Source organism: Parasteatoda tepidariorum, chromosome 9 (assembly GCF_982258835.1).
Source record: "Parasteatoda tepidariorum strain Cologne lab strain chromosome 9, Ptep-v5.0, whole genome shotgun sequence".
Classification (NCBI taxonomy): domain Eukaryota; kingdom Metazoa; phylum Arthropoda; class Arachnida; order Araneae; family Theridiidae; genus Parasteatoda; species Parasteatoda tepidariorum.
This window is the reverse complement of record NC_141763.1, coordinates 100,556,229-100,569,158: the sequence shown is the minus strand read 5'-3', so window position 1 is coordinate 100,569,158 and position 12,930 is coordinate 100,556,229. Positions and strand designations below refer to the sequence as shown.

Genomic DNA, 12,930 nt, shown 5'->3' with positions numbered 1-12,930 from the left:
ATTTTTTAACCAAAAAGAGTAATCTAATGCAGAATTTGTAAATAATTTTGATAATTATTCTTTTATTCGAAAGGATGACAAATTCCTAGAGCAAAACATTCGGGAAATAAGAATGCTTTTCATAAAAAATTTTTGATACGAATATTATTTGATGAAATTACTTTCATAAAAGTGAGTAGGACTGGGCTATAAAGCGATATATCGCGACATATCGATTTAACGCCTGTATCGGCAGGCCGATACAGTGACTCTCGTTCCAGGCGATGCATCAGGAATCTGATTTAAGCCGTCGAGTAAAGAAGACGAACGATATGGCGATACAAGACACGCAAGGATCTCTTACGTTCCGATGCCAACTCGCGCTGTGGAAGACGATGTTCGTATCGTTATATTGAAACGGCCTTGATTGATGAGCGGTAGAATCAGAATCAGTTTTGAGAACATATATCGTGATCTCGCATGTTCGTTTCCGCACCTCTTAGTTTTTTTTTACTTCTTTGTCGCGACTTGATATCGTTTCTTGTAGATTATTTTCAGTGGGACTGACTTTGTGATCGCCGTTGTTACCTTGTTCTGAACGTAATCTATTATTGAAAAGAATATATAAAGAAGTGTTTCTTAATTAATTAGGAAAATTTTTTTTTGAAACAAAACTTTCTTTCTTATTTTTAAATGTGAAAATTAATTTTGATGTTATATGTTTAGGTATTATTTCACATTATTGAATTTATTAAAAAACGGAAATCTAATTTAAGGTGCCCATAAGGAATTAAATTAAAAAGTAATTAAATCTGTTAGGCTATTTTTACTTTATTTTAATTTATTAAAAACTTTTTGGATAAAATAATAACTTAATTGGTTTTTATGACTGTTTTTAAATTTATAAATCTTTAGTTGTTTTCATTTTTATAAATAAAATTATAACAAAACTTATTTTTCCTCTTTTGAATTTGGACATAAGTCAATCAACTTTGTTTATTCAAAAAAATTAGCAATGTTTGCGATTGCGACTTCTTTTTTTAAAATCATTTAGCACTTCGCTTTATTAAAGAGTATAATCGTGTTTTTTAATTTTCTTTTAATATTGTCAGTTGAATCGAATATTGAATATCATAATTCTTTTGTTTTTATTTCTGAGAAATTAAACCTTACTTTGTTTTTTCGTTCAGAATTCGGTAATTATTCAATTTAACTTTATTATTTATGTGAAATAATAATGATAAAAAATAGTGTTGTTTTAAAAGTGTTTTTTTTTTAAATTTATTTAGCACTTTGTTTTAAGCATACAAATAATTTTTAACGAACTTGTTTTTTAAATTTTCTTTCTAAATTGTTAGGTAAATATATTGATAAATTCCAATTTTATTTATTTTTTATTATTTATTTTTAAACTAAGAAATCTTTCGTTATTTGCGCGATCAGTTTTAGATAATATAACATTAATATATTTCTTAAGCAAAACATATACATCAAATTCATAAATTGATTTAAATCAATCTGAGTCTGAAGTTTTGATAGAAATCCGACAGTCTGTGACAAGTAAATGAATTTCAAAAATACTATATCGCGATGCAAAACTGACGATGCATCACGATATAAAATTTCTTATATCGCCCAGTCCTAAAAATGAATTCATGTAAACTAAATATAATCAATTTTTAAACTTAACCGATTTATCAGGATAATATATAGACTGTAGAAATGCATTACATAACTCTTAATATATTTTAAATAAAAATTTGCATTCGATATTTTCTATAAAATTGTTTTTATTATTGCGATAGACATTTTATTTTTGTTTCTTTTATATGTGTCGCAATTATTGTCATAATTTTATCCTTAAATTGGGAAAAAAATAAAAAAACATTTTTGCGCTACCAGAGAGAGACAGAGAGTGCCATAATGCATATCAGTATTAGCGGGACTTGGTCAGTCAGGTTAGTCGAACGTTGGGCTCGTACTCGCGAGTTCGAATCCCGGCGGCCGAAGAATTCCCATGTATTAAATGGTAAGCGGTGTACGTTAAATCTGTCTGGGTTACAAGATCCTCCATGTTCCCATAGGAAATCAATATTCTGGAAGTACTGAATTTAAATTTAGTACTTCCAGAATATTAAGGATGTCCAGAATATTCTCTGATTCAGTTCAAAATTGCGATCTGTGGATGAACGAACGAAGGGATATTCTCTGTAAAACCGACTGTGACGTGTGTGCTGCGGAAATCGTATTCTTGGCCGTAGAGGACGCCAATAAAAAACAAGTAACACACCCTACTCATTGAATTCAGTTGGTTTCCCAAGCAGGTGTGCTGGTATTGATAAACGGTATAGGTAACAACAACAACGTAAATATTAGTAAACTATATATTACTGAAAATAAGGTATCCAGATAATTTTTAATGCTTTTTTTTTTTTTTTTTTGAAATGCTACCAATTTTATACAAGATTAAATTTAATCATTTTCAAATCTTATTTAATTGCTATTTCAAAGCAGGTCTTTATTTTACTATTAAAATATATAAAATATGTTTAATTTGATATAACGTTTCGTTGGAGTTCATAGTTATTTTTAATGGAAAAATTCGAAATTTGTACCGCAGTAATCCGAAATTACAAAACTTATTTATATTTTAATAGTTTACAAAAATTTCAACAGATGGCGACACTGAGTGCTACGCACTAAGAACGTACTTTACTGCTTACTTTTGTATAATTTAGGACACTTTTGACACTGCAAATAGCCACAAATTTCGCGTCTCAGTAAACTTTCTAAATTCTTTATACCTAAGTAAGCTATAAGCTAATTTCTAGTAGGTCGTAAAGCTCTATAGTTACCACCTACAGCAACAACTGATTTGAGATCAATGCAATAATGCATTGATGAAATTGTAAAGTGATTAATAATGAATATTTTTAAGATTTACTACATCTAAATATTTAAACACATTGCTCTGACTTAGAGCGTTTTAAGATATATTTATAGTATCTGCTTAAGTTTACGGAGTGATAGCCATTTTAAAATCTACTGTAATGGAAGATAATTTCACCTCTTATCCACCAGCGCAAACTAAACTAGTTTGTGTTGTGTGTCATAGAGAATTTTCTTCTATGAAAGGACTTGCGACACATTTTCGTACGCACACATGCATTCGTGTAGCAAAGGCTAGACCTGTGTTTCAATGTCACTTGTGTGAAAAAAAGTACTATTACAAAAATGACATTAATGAACATATAAATGTTCATTTTGGCTGGAAGCCACATAAATGTAAAGAATGTGATCAACACTTTTGTGGCCTGCGGAGTTTAAGAATGCATGTTAAAAGTTGTCACGAAGAACGTAAATATTACCCCTGTTCTATATGTGATAAACAGTTTGCTACTAGGTTAAGTTTGAAAGTTCATATCCGAAGTCATTTAAATTTAAAGCCATTTAAATGCACGATTTGCCCCAAAACATTTTCCGCTAACAAATACTTTAAAAAATATTTGCTGTCTCATACGGGAGAGAAACCACATGTCTGTGATGTTTGCCAAAAGAGATTTTCTATTAAGTATAATTTAAGAGTTCATTACCGCATTCATACGGGTGAGAAACCGTTTGTTTGTACTATATGTGATAAAGCTTTTCGTGTTAAGCTGATTTTAGATGGTCACTATAAAACTCATGGCATTTCAAATGAATCTAATGCAACTGTATAGCTCTTTTCCGTAATAATTCTTCGTGTTTTCTTAAGAACTTGATGAATTGCCTGCCCAAGATTATTTATTCTTTATTTGGATTTCATTATTCAGTTTTATAGAATAAAAAGTCATGTTTTTGTGTTGATTTAGGGTATTACAATAAAACTGGTGGCATTACAAATTCATTTGGCAAAAGTATGTAAAACACTCTATCTAGTCGCATTTTTTTTTTGTCAGATATTTTTCTACCTATCTTTAAGTTAATCGATCAATTGTTTACTAAACTTTTAGTATTTTTTCATTAGCCAGGTGCAAGTAAGTAAAACTTTTATTAGTTTCTAACTTAAAACAAAATGAAAGTTTCCAAAGAAATAACGATAAAAAAGAAGGGTGACATTTCTTGTACTCATCTAATGTATCAGTTTTTCGTTTATTTGTGATTTTGTTAATAACATGAAGTAGAATTTCAATACATAAGATTTAACCTTTTGTGTGAATTGGGTCACTTATAAAACTAGTGCTATTATAAATATCTCTAAGGAAATACAGTGAAACCTCCAAGAAAGACCACCTCTATTTGAAACTCTTTTGGGATGAACAGAATTTTTTCTGTAGACTTTGCGCTAAAGAAAATCTCTAGGAGAGACCCTTAAAACCTCTCACAGTAATCAAGAAAACATCTGCACCAGATGCAGAAAAGGTCAAATAAGAAAACACGAAAAAATATAAAATCAAAAACTTTAACAAAACAAATAAGTAGATTATATCAGTTGGGATAATTTTTATCGACACTAAATTTTGTTTATCAATACGTCTTTTCGATATGCCAACAGAAGTGGCATTTCTGCACCAAGAAAACGACACTGACTAAAATTAAATTGCGAAAAATCGTGTACCTTTGATAATAATTGTGAAGTCTATAAACGACCATTTTACTGTGTGACGGAGAGTAGCTGCTTTTGAGAGATTTCGCTGCTCATTTAAAATTCCTTTCATATTAATATTTGTTTATTATTAATTTAATTCTTTTTCAGATGTCTTTTTAAAAATATTTTCTTTAAGATTCAATAATTGTGTTTATTAATGAAAAATCCTCTAACTGATATTCTTTCTCATAAAGTTAATTTTGGATGATCTCAATCAAGTATATCATTATGTACACATCTGCTGCTCCGCATGATAATACCTGCTATTCTGGGACATAATTGTGCAAGCCGCGAGGAAAGGGTTAATGGATTTCCTTTTATGCATATCATTTTCCTGTTTAATTTATTATTAAATTAATTCATACTATATTTACTACAAAAATTTTTATATTATTCAAGTTTTATATTATTATCTTACAATTATAAAAATAAATCATTTGTTTGTGCTGCATGCAATAAAGTCTCTTCTTTGGGTATAAAATTGATTTTACTTAAATGATTGCAATATTTTTGAATACGTATGGTAAAGGTTTGAAAAATGGCTTGATTAGACAAATGTGTCTTTTCTCATATAAATATATATTTGTTCCTTTATTATTAATACTTTATTAATGATTATTCAAAGATTAAATCAAGTGTTGCAAAGAAAGATTTTCTTTTTCAGAATTCAATATCACATTTACAGAGAAATAAAAATGATGTGCAATATAGCTGTTATAAATTTTATTGTAAAAAAAAATTTTTTAAGTGGTCGTTAAAGAAACAATTACAATACTTTGTAATATATAGCTGTTATAAATTTCTGTGTTTAGGTCATTCATGATAAATTAAAATATTTTAGAGTTTGAAAAATAATTTAGATGTTTAGTACATCCATCTTAAATTTTTAATTAGCTTCTATGAGACTTGATCAAATATTTTGCAATGATGAATTTCTATAATTCAATTCAGACAACTTGCAATCTGTTGAGGTCAGGTCAAAATATTGTATATATATTGTTGGCTTTGTTTATTTGCTAAATAAATATTCTCGTTACTTATTCATTGGAAATTTATTATATCACAGAGCTTATAAAATTTCATGCAAATATGCTTTTGCATGAATTGCAAAATATAAAATCAAAAATGTATGCAATAATTAATATTTATTGTGTAATAATTGCATAATAAATATTAATTATTGCAATAATTAATATTTATTTATGTAAAAATGCCATAATTAATATTTATTTATGTAAAGTATATATATAGCATGCGTATTTACGTTGCCAATATCACATTGTGCAGCTCTAGTGCGATGTAAATAAGTTTCCACTATTATTGTATTTAATAGCTAACTTTTATTGCTATTTTAAATTATGTATTTTATTCTACAAAATCCCTTATTTGAATGATTTGATTATTTATTTTTCAATGAAAATTACTTATATAGGTGTTGGTTTTTAATATTGCTGTACTTGCTAGTTAAAAAGCTCAGAGTAGAGTTTGTTTTATTTCTGTTACTAATGAATAAGCTGAATTAAATGTTAAAAAGAGTGTACTTGATAGCAAATTGTAAATCTAATCATCCCTGGATAAACGATATCATGAGGATCTAGATAATATATGAAATATCAGTTTGTATTTTTCTTTGACAGTATAATTCTAAAACATAATAAAAATATTTGTTTTTGAATCTGTTTGTAATATCTTTTTGCTGCTGGTACATGAATTTTTAATTTTTGTTTTATTACCTTTAAGATATTTTAAAACAATTTAAAGGATAGTAGAAACAAATGTTTTTTTTTTTTTTTTTTTTATGCAGTAAAACCTCTTGGGAGCGACCACTCTCCCTTCCACAGTCAAATGGTCGTCAATGGAGGTGGGTTGTTCTTAGAGGTATCCTTCGTTGACTTAAATTGTTATACTAGGTACATGATTTTTCGGAAATATTTTTAATATAGAATTATCAGTTGGCATAATGTTGCCAATAATTTAAAATTGCTTACTAATTATTATAAGCTATTATTTATTATAAACAAGTGTTTTGAAGAAATTTTAATTTATTTTCAATTCTAATGATCTTTCTAGTTTGCTGTTAAATATTTTTTTTTTTATTCCTGAAACTAACGAAATATTTTGTGGGGTTTTACTATAGTTTTTAAAAAAGGTATTTTGAAGAAATTTTATCAGTAAAAAAATCAATTGAATTCAGATTTAATGAATTGAATTCCTAGAGATTATTGATTATATTTGTGTTTTACATGTGTCAGATCTTGAAAAAATTTATTCAACAAACTGATAACTGAAAAAATATATTAAATTACTTGGCATAGAATAGCAATGTTTGCTTTTTCAAGAAACTGAAATCAAATGAATATTTTTTATAGAAGTATTAAAGTATTTAAATTATAAGGGGTGGTAAAGAATATTTGTGTAGTCAGTCCTTTTTTTTTTTTTTTTTTAGTTTCTTAAAAAATATATATATTTAACTTTTTTGTTCAAGAATGTAATGTTTTATTATACTTTTTTTGTGATAAAATTTAATCATAAGTTTAGCAAAATAAGACGAATTGTATTGATTTTGAGTTTTTCAATAGCAAATTATATATTCACTATAAAGTTAAAATCGTAAATTAACAGTTGTTAAAAAAATAATTATGTTTTTGGTATACGTCTTAGTGTATATTTATTTTTTCAGTCATCAAACATGGTTTACATTTGCTCTCTATCTGCTTGTCTCGATAATTATTACAAGAACAATAAAGTTTCTGTTTTTAAATTTCCCCAAAATGGACAACAATTGTAGTTGACAAATGAAGAAAGAATTATGAAGTAACTGCTCACTCAAGAGTAAGAGTTAGATAATTTTTATGCAATTCAAGAGTCAATTTGCTAATTTTCTAAGTGTAGTAAAAATAGATATTGTTATTATGAATATTCATTACTTGCTTTTAACTGCAGATATGTGAAAAACATTTTCACAAACATGTTCGAAGAGGCGATTCGATATGAGGGGAGGGAATCAGCCAGCGCTGGCAAAAGGCTTCTGTACCATATTTGTTTAATGATTGCATTTTTAACGCTTTCCTAAAGTAGAATGTCTTACATCATCCCTTTTAAAAAAAGTAAATATTGTTTTATTATTGTGATTTATAAAATAATTCATAGAAGTTAAAAGCCTCAATTTAAAATCTAAAATATGCTTAAACTAAAAGAATTTAGAAATGTACTGTGTGTACTAGCATTTTTTTTATAAACTTCTTGCTTACATTTTTGGGTGATGAAGCAAATATTTTACATGATTTTTTACTGATTGAATGGTAATTTTTTTATTACATGATTTTTTTTAATGAAATGACATTTTCATGATTAAGGTGCATCTCATCAGAAACTACTTATTTAAGAATTAAATTCTATTATTATCAGTATACTTTTGTTATTATCCCATAAAAAAAATTTAGAGCTGCATTTGTAAGAGATATTTATGTTCATTTTCTTAAGGACAGGGTGCGTAGCTTTTTTAAAGAGTGCTTAAAGGTGCTTATTTTCGTTTTTTAAAAGCCCCTAAAGGTGCTTTTTTCATTGGGTCTTCTTAAAAAGTGCTTAATTTTCCCTTTTTCAAAGTGAGATTTTTCCTTTACTATGTTGATTTTCGCTACGAATTATGCAAAAAGACACAGTTCACATTGTTCTATTCAACGTTTTCACAATTAGTTCAACCTCTTTATACTTCGGTGTATTGTCAGTCTGTAACATATGAAAACGCCATTCGTTTTACTGATTCAAAATTTCATGATTTTTGACAATTGTCCAAATCAATGCCAATTTTTTTTTTTTTTTTTTTGACGTGACTGTTAAAACAAGTTAAAACTGTTTTTTGTTAAAACCTTGCCTAATTATGACATTTTTTTAAAGTGCTTAAAAATATTTTTTGAGTTTTTGAAAAGTGTGTAAAAGGTGCTTATTTTTTGTTGAATAATTTGGCTACGCACCCTGAAGGAAATTTTAGTTGGTAATTTACTTTTAACCCTAAATTAAATTTATATTGCAGAATATTATTTTAAAAAAAGTATTAGAATAACTTGGATTATGTTTTGACCTATGTCATATTTCATTGAATATTTTTTTAAATTCACTATACTTTCATTTGTTTTCATTTAAAATAATAAATTTTTTTTAATTAAGTAGTATTTAAAATAAGAATTTATAAGTCTTAATATACAATTATAATAAGTATTTATAAGTCTTAATAATACGCCATTTTTCTGATAAAGATTAGCTGACGTCATAGGTTATACGTTGTCTTCTTTTTGAAGTGCAATTACCCAGTTATAATCCCAATAGGCAGGAGAGAGGTCAAAAATTTGGTTATTTTGCGTATTTCGTCATTTCTCGGGGAGATTTTTCAGCGAATTGAAAAGTCAACGATCACAGTTATGAAATTCGTTTATCTAAAGATAGTTCCATGAAAATAAAAATATTTAATGTCGATTAATTATTTTTTGATGAACACGAAATGAAGAGTTATTTACATTTAAAATAGAGGAAATGGAGGAGTTTGTCTTGAAGTTGCCACTGAGTTCCACAATTCAATCTTTTTTATCTTCTATAGCATGCGATTCTTTCTGAATCATCATCAGATAAATCGACAACTTTCGGTAAAAGTTCTGTAAAAATACACTTCATGTCGCAACGTAACGTCAGTCTGCCATTATTATTTTTCGATAGCATGCCTTCCGTCAAAATATCGGATGACAGTAAGAATTCTCTCTTCAAGTACCTGTCTATACCAAAAACAATCCTTCCCTTACTCTCGAAAGCAGATGTCACCTCAACTGATTGTGGGAATCGGAGATCATTTTGGGTATCCACCAGAGAAATTATTCCATTCATTGTTATTGAATTATCTGGGAAAAAATTCTTCACGTCATTTATTTCAGAGAATACGAAAGAAATCATACCCTTATTTCTTTCGGAATCTCCATCGGGGTAACACAACAACTCAAAATAGTAAGCAAATGGGAATGGCTCCCAACTGCTTTTTTTTGTTCCATTTGAGTCCAAGGGTTTCAAACTGACATTGCTTCCCCATGGTAAGGATTCGACTAGGTATGAAATAGGAATCTCATAGAAAAGAACCAGTTCACAATCGCAGTTACAATAATCTAAATCAAAGTCACTAAAAGATCTAGGATTAAACCCTTTGGAACGTTTCAAACGATCAGTTATAGTTATTACTATTTGTGGATGTTTTATTTTAAGTGTGTCCCATTTTGACGACTCTCTAACATCTTGAAAATTTTTCATCGCGTAGTTGATAACAGCTTCTCTCAGTTCAATATCTCTACGCCATTCTGCTAGAGTTATCATGCCGAAAACAATATTTTTAATTCTAGTTTTTTGCTCAGACGCAATTACACATTTTGCATGGTCCATTAATTCTTTTTTTATTCCTGGAAAATCCAGTTTAAGTGTCTGAAAACTTGATGAAGATTTAACTTTTTCAATATTTTCCAATATATAGTTCATAACTGCTTCTCTCAAATCGAAATCTCTTCGCCATTCTGCCAAGTGTAACATCCCGCAAAGAACTCTTGTTTTTGCTTTAGACACAAGCAGGTGTTTCGCATGACTAGCTAGTTCTTCTGTTATTTCGGGACGTTCTTTTTCGAATTCCCTCCAATACTGCGAAGGTTTTAAGTATCTAAAATATTCCAACATATCGTTTAAAGCCTTTACCCTCAATTCTGAATCTCTTTGATTTTCTGCTAAAGATAATATGCCGATTGCGTATTCTGCACCATGCATATTCTCGTTGTATTTTGCTCGATCTGTTAAGTCTTTTCCTATTAGTGGGCATTCTTTTCCGAGTATCTTCCAACTGAAATGAGCTTTCACTCCCCAAAAATGTTCTACTATATAATCTACAGTTGCTTTTTTCAAACATAAATCACCTTGCATATCTGCTAAAATGAACATGTGGCAAACAATGTCACTTGTTAGTCGATTGCACAACAAGTTCAGGCACCTATACTGAACAACTGTTGTCAAATATGGATCCAATAGTTCCGTTGCAACACTAAAATGAGTGTTCAATAATTTGGCTGCAATCTTTTCCAATTTACCCATATGGAATGCTGTGTCAAGCAATAAGTAGCAAATTATGTCAATTATTGTTTTAATCACATAATCGCATGGTGTTGAGCGCATTTTTGTTTTATCCATAAATTCGTATAGCTTTTGAAAATATGGAGACTTTTCCCCCCATTTTTTCAAAATTATTCCGAGACGTTCGGGAACGTCAACTCCCGTTAATCCACCTTTTATTATTTGAAAATACCGATCTAAGGGTTCGTGATTAATTGAAGCGCGGTCTGAGGGTATAGACTCCCGGAAAAGAAACGTTACCTCGCAACGTAAAGTCAGCTTGCCGCTCTCGTTGAGCAATACATTTTCATTGTAGAGATCGGATGCCAGGAAGAGTTCCCTGTCCACGTACCGTTCGATGTCAAAAACAATTCCTTTATTCTCAAGTATGAATACACCCACAAATGATTTCGAAAGTAAAAGTTTTTCTTCTATATCCACCACAGAAAGCTCTCCATGTATCGTTTGACGAGAGTAAAATTTTGATATGAAACTACTTCTTAAATCTTTTTTCTGAACAAATTTAAAAGAAATCATACCTTTATTTTCTTTACTGTCCCCGTCAGGGTAGCATAACAAGTCGAAATAATATGGAAATCCTTTGGGCTCAAATACATTATTTCCTATTTTTATTTCATCCTGACCCCGATATCTGAGGCGAAGATTTCTCCCACAGGGTACTCTTATATCTGAGATGGGTATTTCATAGAGTATAACCCATTCACAAGATTCGACAGACTCTTTATAAGTTAGACCTGTGAGTACAGACTGACGGACTGGCTGGAGTCTGGAAATCATTTTGATAGAGAAAAAAAATTAACACAAATCCAATTCCACGTTCTGGGAGAAGCTATCTGAAACCGTTTGTTATCTTTATTTATCTTTCGATTCAAGATAATAGAAAGTTTATCTCTGTAACATAGAAACAGAATAGCCTGCCACAGTTTTCTTTTGTTGCCGTAAAATTAATAAAAGTTCTAAAGAGGTATTGTTTTACTATAAATATTTTACTGTCCCTAATTCAAAAGATATTAACCCGCACTTCTATTATAACGTTTCTGATTTTGATTGTTTTTTTTTTTTTTTTAATCATGAGTTTAAAACTAAGAAAATTCTTTTTGTTTATTATTATAATGTAATTCTACGCTTCATTTTAAGATACGAATTTAACAACCGGTTCGCAGTGTTGACGTAAAATATCCCCAGTGGTAGACGGATGATGCGGTAGAGTCCTCTTACCGTCACCGTGTAAGGGTTTAGTGGTTTCTCTCTGTGTAACGCAAATGTGGGTAAGTTCCATCAAAAAGTCCTCCACAAACCCAAATTTCTCCCAATACTTTATCCAGTAGTTCCCTTGTCTTCTGGATTGGGTTCAAAATCACTGGGCTACGATTTTGAACATTAGTATAGTAGTAAACTCAAATTGGGTTGGCTGTTCAAAGATGGTTTTAAAATAAAATAAAACACTAAATCTAAAAGCATCCCTTTTAGAATAAATTTTAGATTCTAAATATATGTAAAATCTTTTTTATTTGAATATAGGTAGACCTTGTAATTCATTTATTTTTTTGCATCTCTCTGTGTTTCTCCCTTTCGCTTGATCGTATGCCAGATTATATGACATAATTTTATATTTCACGTGTAATTTCATTTTTCTACAACACGAAGATTATTGCTTTGACAATTTGTGAGAGTCTGCAAATTTCAATGTTTGTTTTCGACATTTAAATAAACACTTTATATTTTGTGTTTGTTTTAAATAATCCATTGTCATACAAAAACTATTTCTCATTATACTTGCCTTAAATATATATATAGTATTTAAAATTCTTGTCTATACCATATACACATTAGGGATTTCAAACTAATATTACAGTAAGAAAAAAAATTTAGCCGTTATCAAAATTCGGCGGATTACTTTCGAGAAAGGGTACATTAAAACTTGTTTGCACTAGATGGAGGTGAACGACTATTACTAAAAACAATTTCAAGTTTTATCCGGCAATTGAACTGTTTCGATGTTTTTAATCCCTGCTTCCTTTTAAGTCAGATTTTTTTTTTTTAAATTTACGCGTTTAATGTAAAAATTCTTTCATTCTCGTAAAGTATGCTCTTGTGATTTTAAGTAAGCTTTTTAATTATAATATGAATGTACATGGTGTATTCATATACATTTTGTATTTGTTAAATATATT

General features: G+C 29.1%; 1 protein-coding gene across 1 annotated transcript in view; it reads right to left on the bottom strand.

Annotated features, from left to right (window-relative positions):
• Positions 1 to 11,602, bottom strand: part of LOC107454279 (uncharacterized) — a 36,786-nt gene extending 25,184 nt beyond the window's left edge. The window contains exon 1 of the mRNA XM_016071413.4: positions 11,275 to 11,602. Coding sequence (XP_015926899.3) covers positions 11,275 to 11,533 — 259 coding nt within the window. The 5' untranslated portion in view covers positions 11,534 to 11,602. The remainder of the gene's footprint in view (positions 1 to 11,274) is intronic.
• Positions 11,603 to 12,930: the final 1,328 nt, after the last annotated feature.